General features: G+C 54.9%; 1 protein-coding gene across 15 annotated transcripts in view; it reads left to right on the forward strand.

Moving 5' to 3' along the window:
• The window catches only part of DAB2IP (DAB2 interacting protein), a 213,626-nt gene that overhangs the window by 158,096 nt on the left and 34,715 nt on the right, over positions 1 to 20,815 (forward strand). The window contains exon 1 of one of the 15 annotated variants that reach the window (XM_024999095.2): positions 13,639 to 13,780. The exons of 13 other annotated variants lie outside the window; for them this stretch is intronic. Coding sequence is in view for 1 of the 2 variants with exons in the window: in XM_024999094.2 (XP_024854862.1) it covers positions 20,791 to 20,801 (11 nt within the window). In the remaining variant the exon portion in view is untranslated. Of the gene's footprint in view, positions 1 to 13,638; positions 13,781 to 17,535; positions 20,802 to 20,815 lie in introns of those variants that run through there. One more of the 15 variants, XM_024999094.2, reaches the window with a different exon arrangement.

Below are 20,815 nucleotides of genomic sequence, written 5' to 3' on the forward strand. Positions count from 1 at the left end.
GCTGGGGACGGAGTACAAAGGCTCTGGAAGGGTAAGCGCTGGCAGCTCAGGCCAGGAAGACAGTCTGGGGTCAGGCTGTTGAGGGGCCTGTAATCGTAGCTGCGACCAGTAACTAGCTGTGTGACCTTGAGCAGCTTTTCCACCCTCTCTGTGTTTCAGCTTCATCTTAGTAAAACATTTCTGTGGCTACCCACAGCTTAGGGCTCTTTGGAAGTGCAAGAAGATAATGTATGTAAAATACCCAGTGCTGGGCCTGGCACAGAGCAGGTGCCAGGACACATTTACTGTTTGTTGGTGATGATAAAACCTCACAAGTATAGATGTGCTCACATAAATTAACAGCTGGGACACACTGAAACTGCTACTCAGAAGTGGCCCAGAGTCTGATACCAAGTTTGTTTTCTCACCGTCCACTCAGTGCAGCAGTGGTCTCTTCAGAAGCCCTTGTCCGTGAAGAGCCAGGGCCCGGGGCTGACTCTTCTCTGCGGGGCATCCCTCTCTGGTCCGGTCTGCTTTTGCCCTGCAGACTCGGTAGGGGGTGGGGGAGGCAGTGGGTTACAGCAGTGCCCTTCTCTGGAGGGGGCAGTTCTGGGCAGGCCACAGAGGGCTTCTGTCCTCTACACGGGCTTTAGAAAGGAGAGGCTCCATAGTCACAAGAGAGGTCCTCCCTCCCAGGGTCTGAGCATCACTGTCCCCAAGGGGATGTACAAGCAGTGCCTGGAAGTGTTCCTTGACAGCCTTGGGGCCAGCTCCTTCGCACCCCAGAAAATGGGAACCTCCTTGAGGAAGGTGGGTTCCAGAGTCCCCCAGAGAGCCTGGCCCAGCTGGTGAGACACCTTCAGGTCTGGAAGATAAGGCAACATCTGGGCTCTGAGCTTTTGGAAGAAGACGCCCATCACACATTTATGGAGTCCTAGGACTTGAAGACAGAGAAGGCAATGGCAACCCATTCCAGTACTCTTGCCTGGAAAATCCCATGGGTGGAGGAGCCTGGTAGGCTGCAGTCCATGGGGTTGCTAAGAGTCGGACACGACTGAGCGACTTCACTTTCACTTTTCACTTTCACTTTTCACTTTCATGCATTGGAGAAGGAAATGGCAACCCACTCCAGTGTTCTTGCCTGGAGAATCCCAGGGACAGGGGAGCCTGGTGGGCTGCCGTCTATGGGGTCACACAGTCGGACACGACTGAAGCGACTTAGCAGCAGTAGCAGGACTTGAAGAACCAGAGATGAAAAGACCCCAGAGAGGGTCTGTTGGGACAGACAGCAGGACCCAGGAGAAAGGGAGGAGGACTGGAGATTCGGGAAGAGAGAGAACAGTTCCTGGGCCTGGGCACACTGGGAAGGCGGTGGGGCAGTGAAGCTGGGTCTTGAAAGGCGCATGAGAATTGGAAATTGGGGCGGGAGGGGAGATCAGGGGGAGCGGAGGTGTGGCTCCCCCTGAAAGAGAGAAAGGGGAGGGGTGCAGGATGCACGGAGAGAGAAGAAGAGGAAGATCCGTGGCTGGAGCGGGTGGGTGTTGGGGGGAGGAGTGTACAGTGAGGCCTAATAATTCAGGAGGTCTGGCCACTGGGGGTACTGAAACCAGGAGTAACTGGATCGGGGCAGTCTCTGAAATTCCAAGGATGTTCCCCGTGTTCTCACTCCATTTTACATATTATTCAAGATGGCTCTGAAGGGATCTTGCAAGAGGTTATGCAGTCCCCTGAGCTGAGGCTCGAAGGATTTGGAGGAAGCACCTTATTCAAGGTCAAATAACTGGCAAGTACATCTTCTCACCCCCAGAGAGAAGCTTATTTCTCTTTAACTTGTGACCTTCTCCTGTGACAGCTATCATGCAGAGGGAAAGCCCTGTCACAGGGGCCTGTTTTATTATAAAAAGACATTAGAACTGTGTGGATCCACCAATGGGGATGGCTTCCTGCCTGGGGAAAATCTGGGAAGGCTTCCAGGAAGAGGAGGGTATTAGAATTAGAGAGGGAGTTAAGAGGGGACCAGCATTTAAATAGGTGCAAATGAGTGTCTGGGCTGAGGCAGATCTACTTTCAGATTGTGGCTCACCCAACTTACGCAAGTGATTGAGCTTCTCTGGACTTGATTTCTTCATTTGTAAAGTGGTTATAGTGTCCTTACCTGATTAATGCTATTATTGATCTCCAGTGAGAGGCCTGCTTGGGGCCTGCACCCTGAAAGAGAGCTCAGAGATAGGCTCCACCCCCTCCATCTCTGGTGCCTTGCATTCTCTAGGAGGGCAAGGGCTTCTTCTGCCCTAGGGCCTCCCTTGGTGACTATAGCCTCACCTCTCCCTTGTTTTGAAATTTTATTCAGTTCAGTTGCTCAGTTGTGTCCAACTCTTTGCGACCTCGTGGACCGCAGCACACCAGGCTTCCCTGCCCTTCACTATCTCCCAGAGTTTGCTCAAACTCAAGTCCATTGAGTCAGTGATGCCATCCAACCATCTTATTCTGTCGCTATCTTCTCCTCCTGCCTCAGTCTTCCCCAGCATCAGGGTCTTTCCAGTAAGTCGGCTCTTCGCCTCAGGTGGTCAGAGTATTGGAGCTTCAGCATCAGTCCTTCAGATGAATATGCAGGGTTGATTTCCTTTAGGATTGACTGGTTTAATCTCTTTGCTGTCCATAGACCCAGATGAAGCTGGAAGGGGAAGCCTCACCTCAGAAGGAAGGGACCCACCAATAAGGACACTGGCTAGGAGTTCTCTGGGGTTTGGGGGTGTGAGCAGATGGAGCGGGCGGGTCTTTTTGGATTACCTGTGCTCAGAACAGAGCTGAGCCCAAGCAAGGACACCCCAGGGGATGGAGGGAGTTACTTCCCATGATGGGTATTGCTTTGGGGCTACAGGTAGACAGACCTCTTGATGAGTCCTACAGGTGTCCTACCTGCACACAATAGGTGCCTTACAGTCTGGCACTTAGTAGGAGCTCAGTTGTTGCCAAGGGTCTGGAGCAGGCTGAAACCACATGGACTGGACTGGAGCTTGTAAGCCTCTGGAGTCGAGGCTGTGGAGTAGGCAGGAGCGGCCTCAGATGTTCTCCCACCCACCCGTTCATCCGTATTTACCTGGAAGGGGTGGATTACATGATCCCATTGCACCAGAGAGTATACAGCAGCCACTCTAGTTTGATTAGCCCCTCCAGATGGTGGCTATAAGGGAAGTAGGAGTGATTCTGTGTGTGTGGTGGAGGCTCAATACCTGGAAAACATTGCTGTGGCTTTCCAGTAGGATGGAAAAGGGGGTGACCCCAGGCAAAAAGGTCGGGCTGGTTGGCTGTGCCTTTCCCAGAGGGATTTTCAGTTCAGTGAGGGTGGTATCAGTGTGACTCAAGGGTGAATCCTAGGCCAGTGGGTCGGGCACCATTTGGGCTCCTGGGTCCGTCTTGTGGCACTCAGAGACCTGGGCAGCTCACTCCCTCTCCCTTCTGCTGCTGCTAAGTCGCTGTAGTCGTGTCCGACTCTCTGCGACCCCATAGACGGCAGCCCACCAGGCTCCCCCGTCCCTGGGATTCTCCAGGCAAGAACACTGGAGTGGGTTGCCATTTCCTTTTCCAATGCGTGAAAAGTGAAAGTGAAGTCACTCAGTCATGTCCGACTCTTAGCGACTCCATGGACTGCAGCCTACCAGGCTCCTCCACCCATGGGATTTTCCAGGCAAGAGTACTGGAGTGGGGTGCCATTGCCTTCTCCGCCTCTCCCTTCTACCAGGCACTAAACCTCCTGCTGGCCCAGCCCAGGACAGAGGAGAATAACCGCCCTTGGAGCTTGAACCCAGTTCTTCCCAGCGAGGGGACCTGTCTAGCTATCTAGTTCCAAGCTGGGGCACGGAGTCGGGTGTCCGGTTTTACTGGGTGACCGTGGTAGACAACCCCTGTGGGTTTGCACCTCCGTCTTTGTTCGCATTTTTTAAACGTCCCTGGAGAGAGAGAGAGAGGGTGGAGAGCCTCCTGGCTGCTGCTGCTCTGAGCCCGACGAATTCCGGCCGGGCATCGTCCCTGCCCGAGTCCGGAGCGTAGCGGCGGGTTGGGATGGAAAGCGGTTGCAGCTGGGGCAGTTGGCGGCAGCTGGCCGCGGAATGTCCCCTGCGGCCGGCCTGGGAGGGCAGGGCCGGAGGCTCGGGGTGGGCGGGCTGGGGGCGGGGCTGGCCGCTTCCGGCCTGGAGCGCGAGGGGTGTGGTGCCGGGCGGGCAGGGGTCGCACCCTGGACCCTCCGGGAGCTTGGGTTGGGGGGAGGTGGTTTGGGTGCACCCCCGTCTTTTGGTCAACACCCCCTCCACGGCCGCTCTCACTTAGACAGCTTTGGCCGGCCTGTATCATACCAGCCAGAAGGAAAGCTAGTATTCGTTCAGGACACCTGTTAGTGCCTGCTTTGTGCAAGGCATGGCCGGAGGTGTGTCGGACCTACCGGTGAACAGGTCTGGACATTCTCCCAGGGGGAGGAGGAGGGGGCCCAAGCAAGAGCGTTTCAGATCCGTGTCATCCGGAAGCTGAGTGATAACCTGGGGGTGGGGGGTGGAAGTTACTCCTTTGGTTAGAACAGCCTCTGGTAAGGCGCGCAACGTTTGATCTGTGAGCCTGGCCTAGAGCCAGGGCCACGCGGAGGGAACGGCAAGTGCAAAGGCCCGGAGGCGGGACTGGGGCAGGGTGTGGCACCTTGGGGGCGGAGCGGCTCCCAGAGGACCCAGGGCTAGGTCCCGGGATCTACACCCTGCCCGTGTTCCTTGGGAGGGCGACGTGCTCCTGGCTGGAAGTGCGTATCTTTCCGGACTTCTTGCACCTGGAGGTTGTGCCATGTGGTTACCTGTATGGAAGGCTGTAATTTTCCACTTGTTCCCTGGAGGACCCGGAAATCTCTAGATGTCACCGCTGTGGTTTTTTTTAAGTCATTTTTGAAGTTTCAGCTTGGAAGACAAGTCAGCGTGTGCTTTGCGGGAAGGGAAAGCCCACCTGGTCAACTCCTGTTAGTTGCTGGCTTTGGCTGAGAGGTCCCCAGGTCTGGCCAGGAGAGGCACCTCGGTGCATGCCGGCCGCAAGAATGAGCCTCTGTGGCTTCGGACTCCTCTGTGACAGCCTCGGCAAGATCATGGGCCGGGCTTCTCTATGGAGATCCCACCATCCTCGAAAGCCAGATGTGGCTCCCGGGCTCCTGGTACCAAGACCCTGTTCAGCCCAGAGGCCTATCCCACTGCCAAGGTCTGTGGATGGCTCTGCCCTGGGAAGCGGGTGCAGGAAACTTCCTGTCCTGTGGGTGGGCTGGCTGGATAGCTGTGGGTGGGGGCTGGAGGGTGTGAGGGCTGTTTCTCCAAGGAGGCCCAGCCCTGGGACCTCACCCACCCTCCGACCAGGGCCTGGTTGATCCCCCACAGTCATTCCTGTGCAGCCTGGTTTCCACACTGACCCGGGTAGAATGAATGGGAGACTCCCTTGGGCTTGGAAGGAAGAGCGAAGGTGGGGACCGGCTCCTGCCTCCTGGGAGCCAGGCCGTGTCCTCCTGGGAGCTTTAAGCGCAGGGGGAGAGGATGGTGAGACACCCACTGACCAAGGAGGTGGAAGCAGACAGGCAAAGCTGTGGGGAAGGAAATCTAGGCGCAGGGAATCTGTGGGGTTGGAAGGTGGGCTGTGAAGAGGGGGGTTTCTGAAACCCCAAGTTTCAGAGCCAGCGACAACCCTCGGGCTTCTCTTTACCTAGCCTGGGGCTCCCAGCCACTGCCTCTTGGAGACAGATTTAATAATCCTAGGCTGTCTCTGTGGCGGTTAGTATTGCAGGAGAGAAGCTTTACTCCTAAAACTTTTATTGATCCAGACACTAATAAAAAGTAAAGAATTTTTTGGAGCAAGGTTTTTTTCCCTTTTTTCTACTAGCGCAAAGAACATCAGGGCCCTAAAACATGGGAGTGTTTTCCTCCTCCTCGTAGATTTGGTGGTGGGTAGGGTTGGCCTCTTTCAGATGTCACCTCTCCAGGAGGCTTCCCTGATCCTGCAGGTCTGCTTTGATGTTTAGTCGCTCCGTCGTGTTCCACTCTTTTCGATCCCATGGCCTGTAGCCCGCTGGGCTCCTCTGTCCATGGGATTTTCCCAGGCGAGAATACTGGAGTGGGTTGCCATTTCCTTCTCCAGGGGATCTTCCCCACCCAGGGATTGAACCCTTGCAGGCAGATTCTTTACGGCTGAGCCACTGGGAAAGCCCACAGTCATATGTTTTCTCAAGCAGTTAACAGGCTACCACTGTGCCTCTAGTCTGTCCTGTCCCCCAGGAGGGCTGGAGCGTTACCGAAAGCTTTCCTGTGCGCCTGAGACCCCCGGGCTGTGAGCAGCACTTGCTTCAAGGTGGCAGAGGCGTGGCTCTTGACTTCTTGTGTTTTTCTGGGTTGGTGTTCTTTGTTTCTTTGTTTTTACAAGTTCGTTTCATACGTACTTACTGAGTTTTTACACCTTGCCGGACCCTTCCATAGGATTTAGAAATACAGCAGAGCTTCCCTTCTGTCAGGAGAGACAGAGCATCATAAATGAGTGGAGAAACAAATAAGTAATTCCAGACTGGGGGATGTGAGTCAGGGTTTTTGTCTGCTTTGTTCAGCACCTAAAATAGTGCCTGCACGTTGTTGTTGTTGGTTTGCACTTAATAAATATTTGCTGGCTGAACGAGCAAGATGATAATGAAGGAAACAGCCAAGTGTTTCTGTGGGGAGGAGCTGGGGTGAGGGGGGCAGGGCGTGGGGAGGGGGCCAGGGCCTGTTGTAGCCGATCCAGCCGATTTAGCAGAAGGGGGTGGAACTGGAGCTCCTGCCTAGGCGTTAGAGAGGACAAAGTCCCTGAGGCGGGAAAGCCTCTGCTTCTAGAGGCAGATGGGGGTTGCCAGATGAGGTCAGAGGAAAGGCAGGTCACACTCGGCCAACTTCTGGTCCTGGGGAGGAGTTTAGTCAGTTCAGTTGCTCAGTCATGTCCGACTCTGAGACCCCGTGGACTGCAGCACGCCAGGCCTCCCTGTCCGTCGCCAACTCCCAGAGTTGACTCAAACTCATGTCCATTGAGTCGTTTGGAGTCAAATTGCTGTCTGGAGTAATTGGAGGGTTTTTAGCCCAAAAGTTAAATAATAGGATTTGCGTTTCTGAAGGGTTCCCCCTGACTCCCAGGTAGGGGGTTAGGGTCAGACTGATAAAGAGGCTTGGACAGGTGTGAGAGACTTTAGAGGTGGTAGTGACAGGATTTTGGCTTCCTTAGTGGCTTCTTGGGCTCCAAAATCACTGCAGATGGTGACTTCAGCCATGAAATTAAAAGACACTTGCTCCTTGAAAGAAAAGCTATGACCAACCTAGACAGCATATTAAAAAGCAGAGATATTACTTTGCCAACAAAGATCTGTCTAGTCAAAGCTATGGTTTTTCCAGTCGTCATGTATGGACCTGAGAGTTGGACTGTAAAGAAAGCTGAGCGCCAAAGAGTTGATGCTTTCGAACCATGGTATTGGAGAAGACTCTTGAGAGTCCCTTGGACTGCAAGGAGATCCAACTAGTCACTCCTAAAGGAAATCAGTCCTGAATATTCATTGGAAGGACTCATGATGAAACTGAAATACTTAGAAACTCCATGATACATGATGGAACTCCAATACTTTGGCCATCTGATGTGAAGAACTGACTCTTTAGAAAAGACCCTGATGCTGGGAAAGATTGAAGGCAGGAGGAAAAGGCAGCAACAGAGGACGAGATGGTTGGGTGGCATCACCAACTCAATGGACATAAGTTTGAGTAAGCTCCGGGAGATGGTAACGGGCAGGGACACCAGGCGTGCTGCAGTCCGTGGGATCGCAAAGAGTTGGACACAACTGAGCGACTGAACTGAACTGAGTGGCTCAGTGGTAAAGAAATCGCAGGAAACTCGGGTTCAATCCGCAAATCGGGAAGATCCCCTGGAGAGGGAAATGGCAACCCACTCCAGTATTCTTGCCTGGAGAATTCCACAGATAGAGAAGCCTGGTGGGCTATACAGTCCTGGGGTCTCAAAGAGTCGGACACGACTGAGCAGCTAAACAGCAGAGAATGGCAGTGGTGGGGTGTGTTGATGGATTAGGCTCTGAAGGCCAGGGAGAGGGAGGGTGGCTGGCCTCTGAGACTCCTGGATTAAGCCCTGAGACAAAGCTCCACTTCAGATATTTCAGATTTGAAGTTCTGTGAGGTGTCCAAGGGCTGTCAGGCCAGCATTTAGATATATACGTCTGGAGCGCAGGGAAGGGGAAGGCTGGGAGAGAAGCTTTGGAGTCTTGAGCACTGGAGGTGTCTAAAGCTGAGGAGTGGATGAGCTCCACAAAGGAGAGGGTTTCACCAAGGGAAGAGTGCCCCCACATCAGCGTCTGACAAACTCCAAGACCAGGAGGAAAGGTGTGCGGAGAGGGGAGGGTGGCGGCCTGGGTCTCAGGGAGGGAGCTAGCTACCCTGTGGAGGAAGGAGGGGACTGGAACTGTGGTTGGCTCTGGTCGCCTGTGGGGCCATCGGGAGAAGGGGGTCGGGCCATGTGTGTGCTGAATAGAAAGGAAGTGAGTTGAAGAGGAGGCAGCAGGGCCTGAGGAGGGCGAGGCAAGTGGGCCAGCCCAGGCAGCCGGGGAGGGTGAGGCAAGTGGGCCAGTCCAGGGAGCCAGGGAGGGCGAGTGAGGGGCTCCCATGCCCTCCGTCTGCACCTTGCTCTCCCGGCCGTGGGCCTCCCCCAGGATCCTCTGAGCGGGATCCCTAGAGTTCAGATTGGGGAGGGCTGGACTGGGCCCCCCTAAGTGACGTCCAGTGGCTCTTTGAGCTCTCTCTCGCTCTCTCCTTGGAGGGCTCGAGTCCCACCCTGTAGTGTCACCTGCCCTTCTTCCCCTCTTCCCACATGATCGCTCTTTGAGTCCAGGCGCCTAAGGGAGAGCACCGTGAGCCTGGCTCTCCTTGCAAGGCCCTCTACCTTTCCCAGAGCTGAGCTGGACTTGGGCTGCACTGATGGCTTCGCTCTGGATGCTGCTTTTGTGGGTTTGGCCTCCAGAGAAGTTTGAGGTCTATTTCAAAATATTTTGGTGACCCAGATCTTGATCTCTCTGCAACACTTAGCCGTGAGGCAGGAACGGTGGGGTGGGGGGCAGTTAGAATGTGTTCGGCTCATTGAGGGGACAGTGTAGAGCTGGGGACAGCCCAAGAGCTAACAGTCTCCAGATGGATTCTGAGTGTCTGTTGAATGAATGGCACTCAGATATTTGAGTCTTTGGGCTCCCAAGTTGTTTTGATAAATGCTTTCTCTGCATTTGGCTAGCCACTGTTTTTACATCTTTTCTCTTCCAAGGATAGCTTGTTTCCTCATTTTATACATGAAGAAACTGAGGCACAGGAAAATAAAGGATTTTCGCAAAGTCCCACAGTTGCTGAGTAACACAATCAGAATCACTACTCAGCCCTGCAGACTTCCAAATCACTCCACCTCCTACTGACAGATGAACCCTATGGACAAGGAGATGATGGTGTGAGTTTAAGGCACCCAGGTCCCTCCCTGCCCCCTCAGAAGCGGTCGTATGCTCTGCCGGGGCTGTCGGGCATGCCTCCTGCCTCCTGATCCCTGATTCTTCTGGTCCCCACCCCCGCTTCTCCTTCCCCTGCTCACCAAGAAGCACACACACCAGTTGCTTTAGGTTCTAGGAAGATAGAAGAGGCTTCCCAGGTAGCTCATTGGTAGAGAATCTGCCTGCCGATGATGGCTGCTGAACTCCTCCATAGAAAGGCAGCTTAGCGGCAGCATATCCCCTGGGAGACTCTTAAGGAGGCGAGGGTTCACTCCTCATAGTGGGGAGACTGAGGTCCAGAGCTGGCCAGGTGGGCTCTGCCTGGAGAGGTGATGCCTTTTGCTGCCTCCTGACATGTCCTGTGGCCTGGAGCCTTTGCACCCTCTCACTCCCAACAGATCCCAGTTAGCCTGGGGGTGGGGTGGGGTGGGGCGGGGCAGAGGCAGGGCCTGTTTTCAGGTCGCAAAGAATTCCAACTACAGCCCAGCCTTTCGTGACCTGGGTGCTTCTAGAGGAGGGTGGGCAGCTGGAACGTGTTAAAGGGTGGTCTTGCCTGGGAGTCACTGAGGATCCTGGGTGGACCCCGTCTTTACAGAAATCAACTGAGGCCCAGAGAAAGATGTGACTCTTGCCCAGAGTCACTACTCAGAAAGTGACCACTTTGTGTCTCCCAGCATATCCTGGGGCAGTGTCCTTCAGCCTAGCTAAACAGGCTGGCCTTTATCAAGTGCTCCCTGAAAGTCAGCTTTGTTCTGTAGCTTATTGAGTCCTCACAGCAAGCCCTGGGGGCTGAGCACTGTTGATGTTATTGCAGAGGGGGAAGCAGGCCCAGAGAGGTGACCTGACTTGTCCAAGAACACAAGATTGGAAGTGGCACAGTCCAGATTTGAACAGTCTGACTTCAGAGCCCATGTTCCTAACCACTAGGGTACACAGCTTCAGACTTACTTGACTGCCAGGCTCCATAGAAACAGACCAAGGGTGGTACATCCTTGAATGACCTGGCCCCTGCAGAGTTAGGCCTGAGGACTGTGCCTGGCCTTAGCCTTTGTGATAGGATGGCCATACAGCACCTCTGGGCTGCCCACCCACTCCTGGTGTTCAGAAGTGGCCCACTCTTCTTGGAGGGCTTGCTAGACCAGGTACAGAGGCCCAGGCAGTCAAGTCTCTCCTGTCCTCTGCTCTGTGTGTGTGTGTGCGTGCTCAGTCATGTCCGACTCCTTGCATCCCCATGGGCTGTATAGCCCAGCAGGCTCCTCTGTCCATGGGATTTCCCAGGCAAGAATCTGGGAGTGGGTTGCCATTTTTCTTCTCCATTCTTCTCCTCTGCCCGCTCCTATTTTAGCAGCTCACAGGCTATGCCCACTCTTGGAGCCTAGGGGGCCCCAGAGGGCCCCCACCCTTGCAGTCCCACCTCTTCTCTTCCTGTGGACCATGGTCAGCTTGCCTGAGCCCTGAGCCTGGAAGGATGGGGTACCCCTCCTCTGACTTTGGAGCCAGTTTGGGAAGGAGGGAGAGCCTGGCTGTCAGGGCCTGTGTGCAGGGCTCCAGACCTCCCTCTTCTCTTCCTCCCTCTCCCTGCCGTTCCCGTGCTCATGGTCTCTAGTCTTTTCATCTGTGAGAAGGGGGAAAGAACACAACCGAGCTCATAGGGTTTTGAGGCTTAGACTGGAAGCCCAGTGTTGGGGCACCTGTGATGAAAGATGCTAGTGGAGGCGGAACAGATGGGGCCTCCAGAGGGCAGGTGGGAGAAGACGCCTGGCCCTGGCTGACCTCATGTGGCTGGGCCCTGGCCGCGGACTGTGCCATCCCAAGTGAGTCGGGAACCCTCGCGCACCATGACTTCCTCCTCTGAAAGATGTGTCCAGGTGCTACCTGCCTGGCATAGTTGTGAGGAGTTATGAGATGCTGCCGTGAAGGAGTGTTGTGCTGGCCTGTTGTGAGGGTTGAAAAATTTGTCTTTCCCACTCTTATTCTTGAGATTTCGCCATCCCACAGAAAAAGAAGGGCAAGAAGGCAAGGTGGTTGTCTGAGGAGGCTTTACAAGTAGCTGCAGAAGGAAGAGAAGAAACAAGAGAGAAAGGGAAAGATACACCCAACTGAATGCAGAGTTCTAGAGAATAGCAAGGAGAGATAAGAAAGCCTTCTTCAATGAACAGTGCAGAAAAGTAGAGGAAAACAATAGAACGGGAAAGACTAGAGATCTCATCAAGAAAATTGGAGATATCAAAGAAACACTTCACATAAGGATAGGTGCACTAAAGGACAGACATGGTAAGGACCTAACAGAGGCAGAAGAGATTAAGAGGATGTGGCAAGAATACACAGAAGAACTATATAAAAAAGTTGACCCGGAAAACCATGATGGTGTCTTCTCACCTAGAGCCTCAAGTGGTCCTTCGGAAGCATCACTACAAACAAAGCTAGAGAAGGTGATGGAATGCCAGCTGAAATATTTCAGATCCTTAAAGATGCTGCTGCTAAAGTGGTGTACTCAATATGTCAGCAAATTTGGAAGACTCAGCAGTGACCACAGGACTGGAAAAGGTCACTTTTCATTCCAGTCCCAAAGAAGGAGCAGTGCAAAAGAATGTTCAAACTATTGGACAGCTGTGCTCATTTTGTGTGCTAGTAAGGCTATACTCAAAATCCTTCAAGCTAGTCTTCAGCAATACATGAACAGCGAACTCTTAGATGTACAAAATGGGTTCAGAAAAGGCAGAAGAATCAGAGATCAAATTGCCAACATTAATTGGATCATAGAGAATGTGAGGGAGTTCTAGAAAAACATCTACTTCTGCTTCATTGACTATGCTAAAGCCTTTGAATGTGTGGATCACAACAAACTGGAAAATTCTTAAAGAGAAGGGAATACCAGACCACCTCATCTGTCTCCTGAGAAGCCTGTCTGTGGGTCAAGAAGCAACAGTTAGAACTGGACATGGAACAACAGACTGGTTCCAAATTGGGAAAGGAGTATGTCAAGGCTGTATATTGTCATCTTGTTTATTTAACTTACATGAAGAGTACATCATGCAGAACGCTGGACTGGATGAGTCACAAGCTGGAATCAAGATTGCCGGGAGAAATATCAACAACCTTAGATGTGCAGATGGTAGATACCACCCTAATGGCAGGATTAATGAAGGGGCACTAAAGAGCCTCTTGACAAGGGTGAAAGAGAAGGGTGAAACAGCTTGTTTAAAACTCAACATTTAAAAAACTAAGATCATGGCATGTGGTTTCATCACTTCATGGCAAATAGAAGGGGAAAAGTAGAAGCACTGACAGGTTTTATTTTCTCGGCCTCCAAAAATCAGTGTGGATGGTGATTGCAGCCATGAGGTTAAAAGATGCTTGCTCCTTGGAAGGAAAGCTATGACAAACCTAGACAGCATATTAAAAAGCAGAGATGTCACTTTGCTGACAAAGGGCCATCTAGTCAAAGCTATGGTTTTTCCAGTAATTGTGTACAAATGTGAAAATAGGACCATAAAGAAGGCTGAACACCAAAGAATCGATGCTTTTGAACTGTCGTGGTGGAGAAGATTCTTGAGAGTCCCTTGGACAGCAGGGAGCTCAAACCAGTCAATCCTAAAGGAAATCAACCCTCAATATTCATTGGAAGGACTGATGCCGAAGCTCCAATACTTCGGCCACCTGATGCAAAGAGCCGGCTCACTGGAAAAGACTCTGATGCTGGGAAAGGTTGAAGGCAAAAGAAGAGGGCGGCAAAGGATGAGGTGGATAGATAGCATCACTGGCTCAATGAACGTGCATTTAAGCAAACTCTGGCAGATAGTGAAAGACAGGAAAGCCTGGCCTGCTGCATTCCATGGGGTCACAAAGAGTTGGATACAACCTAGCAAGTGAACAACAACAGGTGAATTTAGATTTTTACTATTGGGCATTTTGTCTAAAATCTTCCCGAGACTTCTAATCTGATCCTGACTTTTGAGGGATTTGGGGATTTTTGCCGTGTTGTGTCCTGTACAGAAAAAGGGAGCTGTGCCTTTAAGTCCTCAGCAACCCCAAGTGGGACACTGGCCCTTTAAAAGCACATTACAGAGAGTTGGAACTTAGCCTTTGTTTAACTAGCCATGTTCAGTCCCAGCGGACAGGGCTGGAGCGGTATGTCTAGGACCAGAGTGGGGTTGGACTGGCTGGGCCCAGTGGGGGACAGCGGGCAGCGGGGGTGGCTGGCCCAGCCCCTCGGTTTCCCAAGCCCGGTGGCCGCACTGAGGGATGGTGAGTGACCTGATGGCCCGAGCGGAGGTCGGGATGAGGGAGGCCGAGGAAGAGGGCGGGGGGGTAGCCGCCAGCCTTGGCCCCTGAGCAGCCTCTCGGGCCCAGGGAGCAGCTAACTGAGGCCTGTGGGAGCGGCCCATCAGAGAGGGTGTCTGGCCTTGGGAGGGCTTCGGCTGTTCCCCAGCAATGGTGTCTCTGCCCCGCTGCAGGCATCTCCCGCCGGCCCAGAATGTGGAAGCAATTAGGATGGCCCGCCAAAAAAGCGAGAAACGGAGGAGTGTTGTTGCTGTTTTTAGTTTTTAAAAGAGAGGAAATCCAGTGTCAGTGGCCCTTTTCCGTGAGCAGGCCCAGGGGCTGCTGTGGCTGCTCCGAGAACCGGGAAATGAGGAGCCCGGCCTTTGCTCAGAATTGCCGAGTCCAGGGCTGCGCTGGGTGGGGCTGTGCTGGGGTTCAGGGGCCGTGTCAGCTCTCCCCCAGCCCCGGCCCCCAGCTGGAGTCTTTCTCTCTCTCTCTCCGTCTCCCTGCCTCTGTCTGGTCCCTGATCCGGAGGCCGGCCGTGGGTTGAGCTTGGGGTGTGTTTTGCTCCAACTTAAATGCTTCCAACAGTTGTCAGGAGCCTGTGATGCAGAAGTGTGTGCCCAGGAAGTTACCTCCTCTCGGGGGAAATAGGGGTTTTGGCTTGTCTCGTACTGCCCTGTGGAGGAGAGTGAGCCAGCACTCTGAAGGTGAAGCCAGCCCTATGCCTGGCTTCTTGCAGGTATCTGTGGTCCTAAACCCTGCCCACCTTCACTGCCATGGCTGGGGGGCTGCCGACCCCTACCAGCTAGGTGGCCTTCTCACTGTTTTCCAGACAGGTGACGCAGGAGGTGACATACCAGCTCTCTCTGGTGACTCACAACTTTTCTAAGTTACCTGAAAGTTGGTGTGTTTGATCGCACAGTTTCTGTAAGTTTGGTCAAAGTCTCAAAGGCATTGACAGGCAGTGGAAAGAGTTTGGAGTTGGAGCCCGGATGCCAGGCCTCCAGCCCTTGCCCCAGTGCCTGTGAACTGTGACCTTGGGCAAGCTCCTGGACTTCACTGAGCCTCTGCTTCCGGGGGAGCGGAGTGTAGAGGGGAAGCCCTGGGGGGAGGAGTCAGTTCAGCTGGGATGGGCGGGCAGCACGGAGGTGGTGGTCTTTGAGCCAGGCATCGACGGGTAAGGCTCACCAGCCTCCTGCGTGTGTTCTAGGTGGAGGTGCAAAACCCAGGATGCCTGAGTTGGGACGTGCCTCGGAGGCTGTATATACAGTGTACGGCCTTACTAGTCGGAATCCCGTGGGCCAGTGGCAAATGACAGGCAGGGCTAGCTTATCCTAGAGTCAGCAGTGTGGGGTGGGAGAAGAGGGTGGGCTCTTGGAGCCTGGCACCCTCTCTGGCCTTGGGAAGCCCCTCAAGGCTTCACGGTGTGTTTTCTTAACTGAGGTTGGGTCGCTGGACCCCCTAAGTGGCAGTGATATGGAGTCCTTTAAACAAGGCGCCAGGGCCCTTCGAGGTGTGCAGGGTGTCATGGGTGAGGTGGGGTGCTGGAGAGCCACGGACGGCTTAGAATCGCTGAGGTCACAAGGAGCAGGAGGAACTTGGCAGCCTCGCCCTGGGCTTGACATGAGTCTGTGCCTTTGCCTGCGACCTGGGAGCTGGTGGCTTGTTGGCAGCCACCCACCCAGCTGTCTCATGCGAGTTTCAGCCTGGGAATCGGAGCTCTGAGGCCCCGCTGGGACTCCCAGATGCCAGGCTTTGGGAGGATGGGGAACCGGGCTCCCTAGGCCCCCCGGGCTCAGCGCTGGCATACTGGAGAGGCTCCCAGTGACTGTATACTGGGGTGCCGGGTTAGCTCAAACCAGGGTGGGGTTGTTAGCGTAACAACCTGCAGCAGGCTCTTGGAGGTGAGGGCAGCCCACTTGTCAGGTGAGAAAGCTGAGAGGCCCACCTGAGGGCTACGCTCCCTCGGCCTGGTGCCCCTTCTCCTTCGTGTCTTTGCCCCTTGTCTCCCTGAAGCCACAGAGCCCCCTGTCCTAAGCGGTGGCAGGACAGGAAATGGACACTGCTGCCAGAACCTACAGAGAAGGCAATGGCACCCCACTCCAGTACTCTTGCCTGGAAAATCCCGTGGGCAGAGGAGCCTGGTAGGCTGCAGTCCATGGGGTCTCGAAGAGTCGGACATGACTGAGCGACTTCACTTTCACTTTTCACTTTCATGCATTGGAGAAGGAAATGGCAACCCACTCGTGTTCTTGCCTGGAGAATCCCAGGGATGGCGGAGCCTGGTGGGCTGCTGTCTCTGGGGTCGCACAGAGTCCGACACAACTGAAGCAACTTAGCAGCAGCAGCAGCCAGAACCTACAATGCCCGTCACTCCTTAAATAGATACTGGGAGGTACCTACTTAAAGCTGAAGTGCTGCAGGGCAGGAAGGGGCTGAAAGCCCCAGGAAAGCAGGGCTCCTGCATGTCAGGTTACACCCGTAACCCCAAAGGCAGTGTTGCCCCCACTTTACAGATGAGAAAACTGAGGCATGCGGGTTAATGAATTTGACTGAAGGCAGAGGAGTGTACGTGTGTGTGTTCTTAAGGAAGGTTACCACATTAGACCAGTCACAGCCACACGATGCCAGGAGCTGGGCTGTGTTGACGATTGATCCGTCTTTGGTTGAGGCAGGAAGTTTAGTGCCCAGGCATGGGGGAAGGACAGTCCCCAGGTCACCTTGTCACCGTAATGTGAATGCACCAGAAGGCCACCTGGCATGACAGTTGTGTCTCGGGTGGTGGAGGGGAGAGGGGAGATGATGACGTTCTTCAGAGGGGTCCACTGAGCCTAGGAGGGCTTCCTGAAAGTGGGCAGCTGGGAGGAATTAGATGAGCCAGAGAGGAAGTTGTTTCCTTGGGGAGTGGAAGTCCTTGGTTCTTCAGTTCACGCTTCTTTTTCATTTCGTCATCCTTTCCCACTTGGGTCATGAGTCCCCAGGGCCCGAGGCAGCTGTTGGAGGTATTTATGGTCCCGGTGGGGGTGGGGGAGCCAGTCGTAAGCTACTTGCACCCTACATGATCCGCGGTGCGATCCTTGGGGCCAAGGGGATTCAGGGGCGTGTTCACGCGTGCAAGGAGGAGCGGGGTGCAGCCTGGGCTCACAGGGAGGGACAGCACTGTCCCTTCATCAGGGTCCTCCAAGTGGAGGGGCTCACAGTCCAGCCCCGGACGGGCAGCAGCCTGGTACTCTGGGCCTGGCGAGGGTGGGGTGCGCCAGATGGGGCTGGTGCCGTGCTCCTACATTGGGGTGCTTTCCACAGGGACCTTGGGGCTTGGGGGGTCACTCTGCTTAGTTTTGCTGAGAGGCTGGACAGTTTCTCCTGGGGACCGGGGGTGGGGTGAGGTAGGGAGCTATCCCTACTCAGAAGCAGAAGGAGCACCCAGCCCTCACCTCACTTTCCATTTGCCCAAATCGCATCCTGTTCAATGAGTGTTCCTCAGATGCTCTTCTCTTAAAATTCAGGGCACTTCGCTGTTCTTCTGAGGTTTATGAATGTTTAAAAACTGCTTTGCGGTCCCCAAAGTAATTTGACAAGTCTGACAGCTATTGATTAAAAACCCAAAATTATTCAGGCTGCAGGATAACTTGGGGGAATAGATGGAAAGTGTTTTGTTTCTTCTCTCTCTGTGTGCCCCTTGCCCTTCCTGCCCAACCCACCCTCCCCCCGCAAAATGACATGGGGATGTGGGGAGGTAAATGTGTTCCTGAACGTTCTCTGAAAAGTCCATTAGGCTGCAGAATTAGAAAGGGGGTGTGGGGGATGGTCAAGATGCTGAGGGGCGCCCCTCCTGCTCGGGGGGCTGCCATCAACACCACTCACAGTGGTGGCCTCACCCCAAGCTGTCATGGGTCAGGTCACCAACAGGGAAGGAGGTATCGCTGACTGCCTTGCAGGTGACAGAGGAGGAATGGATGTGGTTAGCATGTGGTCCCTACGTTAATGGGGAGTTGACATGTTGGGGATTTGGTTATAGTCTCTGAAGTGAAGAAGCAGCAGCCTGGAGAGAGTTCAGAACTTGTTCAGGGCCCTGCTGATCCAAGCAGATCAAAGGTGGAGAGGAAGAGGAAGGAGCCCAGGACCCGCCGGCCAGGTTCCCCTCCCCTCCCAGTGAGAGGGCCGGGCCCCTGCCAGGGTGCAAGGTTGACTGGATCCCCGACCTCCAGGCCTGTCCTGGCCTGGTGTGGGGTGGGTACCATACTGTCCCAGCAGAGGCCGATCGGGCCATTGGGCTCCTGTCTTTCACTTCCTGACGCTGCGCCCCCAGCCAAGCCCCTCCTCTCCCAGCCTCAGTTTCCTCTGGTGTCCTGAAGCCTGCTGCGTCCAGTCCTGTGGATTGACAGGCTGTGTCCCGGGAGGGCCGCTCCATGAGCCAGGGTTCATCAGGTCTAGTTGAGTTCTTTACCCCCTTCCTGCTTGGGTGATCCCTCCTTTCATGCAGGGCAGTTGGGAGAAGACCATCTGATGGTGTGTGTACCTTGGAAAGAATACCTGTGGCAGAGCCGGGCATGTGGTAGGCGCTTTGTGTCTGTTGAGTGCAGGCTGCCGTGGCATCACTCATTCAGTGTACACGGGGCACCATGGGAGCGAGGCTTTGGGCTGCATGGAGCCGTGGGCCTGTGATGAGCCATCCTGTCCTACTGTCTCGGTCACGGGCACGCACCCTCCTCCTCCAGCTCAGCCCTGCGGTGTCAGGGAGGTGCAGGCTTCCAGGGTGGGGCGAGGCCAAAGACCGGGCACCTCCCAGCCCAGGGAGCTCCCAGCTCAGTGTGCGCACGGGGATAGGGTCACACCAGCTCCAGTGACAGCTGGCATCTGCTCCTTGGCTTTGGATGGCGAGAACCCTGGCTGAGAGGGGCCATGCCTCCAGGCACTGTCATCCCAGGAAACCTTCCCAGGCCAGGCAGCCAACCTCCCTGCCTTTTAAGGACAGGCTCTGTCTCCCCAGGGCCCTGGGGACCACCAGACAGCTGCATTCTTCTCCCCGCCCTGGGACCCCAGCGGTTCCCAGGCCAACAGGGCAGGCCGGGCCTGGGGAAGATATGACTCTGCTGGATATCCTGGGTGTGTGTGTAGGGGGAGAGGGGGGGTGCTGCCCTGTTTGTGTCCTGCTGCTTGATTCCCAGGAGGTCAGCGCCCTCACCCTGACTGTGCCCAGGACCCGCTGTTTCCCCTGTGGATACAGCTCCCTGGACCTGCCTGCCCGTGACAGGCGAGAGCACGGTTGGCATGTTCTGACCTGACTTGAGTCCACAGGTCCTGCCAGCCCTGCAGTGGGCGCCTCCTCCGTGGAGACCAACCTTGTCCAGGGTGTCTGCCCTTTCCAGGCCTGGCTGTGGGCCGTGATCCAAGACCACACAGGCAGGAAAGTGAGAGGTTGGGGGAGTCTGTGCTCAGAGTCCCAGGCAGAGGGGCTCACCTGGCCCCTCCGTGGGGTCTCCTGCCCCCTCCAGACACCCTCTTTCATCCTTTCACTTTAGGAAGTTAAGAGTTTTTATTGGTGGGGGGTTGTTTGTTTTTGAAAGCATCCCAGAACATTTGGGTAGGTGCAGTTTGTTTGCGGGTGGGGGAAGCATGCCTGGTGAAGGTAGGAGGTTTGAGTGGTCAGGGGAAAGGAACAGAGAATTGCCCGCAAAGCCCCCACCTCGCCACCCCAGATGTCAGAAGCGTCAGCTACCCTAGAAATGTCAGTCTTGATACAATACGGGTAACCCTTAATCGGCCTGTTCACAGCTGTGCCCTCGCTCCTTACAGGGCTGCCTGGCATGAGGCAGTGAATAGAGCAGGGGCCAGCCTGCGTAACCGCTGTGGCCACTGGCATTGACCCTGGCTCCCCGGCCTTGCCTCAGTTGGCCTCACAGCAGCCCTGGGAGGAAGGTATGTCAGCCCTCCCTACTTAGAGTCGGAGACACTGAGGCCTGGACAACATGTTAAAAGTCCTCAGGGTTGTGTGTTTCACAGGGAATGGAGACTATGTGTGCTCCTGTACCCGGCACCCTTGACACTAGGCTCTCCTGCCTGTTCCCAGCTGCAGGTGTGTGGCTGTGTGTTTACCCCTGGGGCTTACTCTGCTGCCGGTTTGTTATGCCAACAGTCCCCAGCAGCGCGGGCAGCCCCTCCTCGGCATATGTAAAGCTTCCAGCTCCTCGAATGCCTCCAGAGACAGCGTGCCCTCTCCTCTAAATCCAAACTGGGCTGGCCCACCCATCCCAGGGACAGTGTGTCTAGCTGGAATCGGCCCATCCTGTTCTTGGCCCCGCCTGCTGGAGGCATGCACCGCAGCTCCCTCTGCCCCTTTGAGATTTGGAAGGCGATTCTGAGCCTCTGGCTTTCCAGGCCATCCAGTCCCACGCTCCGCTAACCCCACCCACAGCTGGAAACGTCTTCCCCGTGTGGTCTCATAGGGCTTTTTAATTATCACACATTTTATTTTCAAGTCTCCTCCCTCCTTGAAATAATAGGGAATTTGCTAAACTTCTGTGTCACTAACCTTTTCAGAGAAGAAAGGATGGAGTTGAAAAACAGCTCGTGGGTTGGCTGGAAGGCTATCAGATAAGGCCGAGGCCCTGGAGCCAGGACAATGTCCCCTTGTTCCCGCTGCCCGCCCTCACAATGGACTGCTGTTGGGGCCTGGCCATATCTCCAGCCCCAGCTCCACCCGCGCCTATGGCGAGCCCAAGTTTCCCTGGGCCCTGGGCACAGGCTGTCCGACCCCGGCCAGCCCCCTGGTTTCTTCCTCCCTGACCTGGAGTGAGGGGTCACGGCGAGCAGGTCAGCTGACTGTGGCCCCAGAAGGCCGCCAGCGGGGAGATGGAGGTTCGGGCGGATGCCGTTAGGCTCGGAGTCTGCTGGGTGGGACTCGGGTCCCCCTCGGCCACTTGCCACCTGTGCCATCCTGGGCGAGCTGCCTGGCCTTTCTGAGGCGCAGTCCCTCGGTCCTGACGGTTCTCATGAGAATCGGGTAAGGAGTCGGGT

Source organism: Bos taurus, chromosome 11 (assembly GCF_002263795.3).
Source record: "Bos taurus isolate L1 Dominette 01449 registration number 42190680 breed Hereford chromosome 11, ARS-UCD2.0, whole genome shotgun sequence".
NCBI classification, from domain to species: domain Eukaryota; kingdom Metazoa; phylum Chordata; class Mammalia; order Artiodactyla; family Bovidae; genus Bos; species Bos taurus.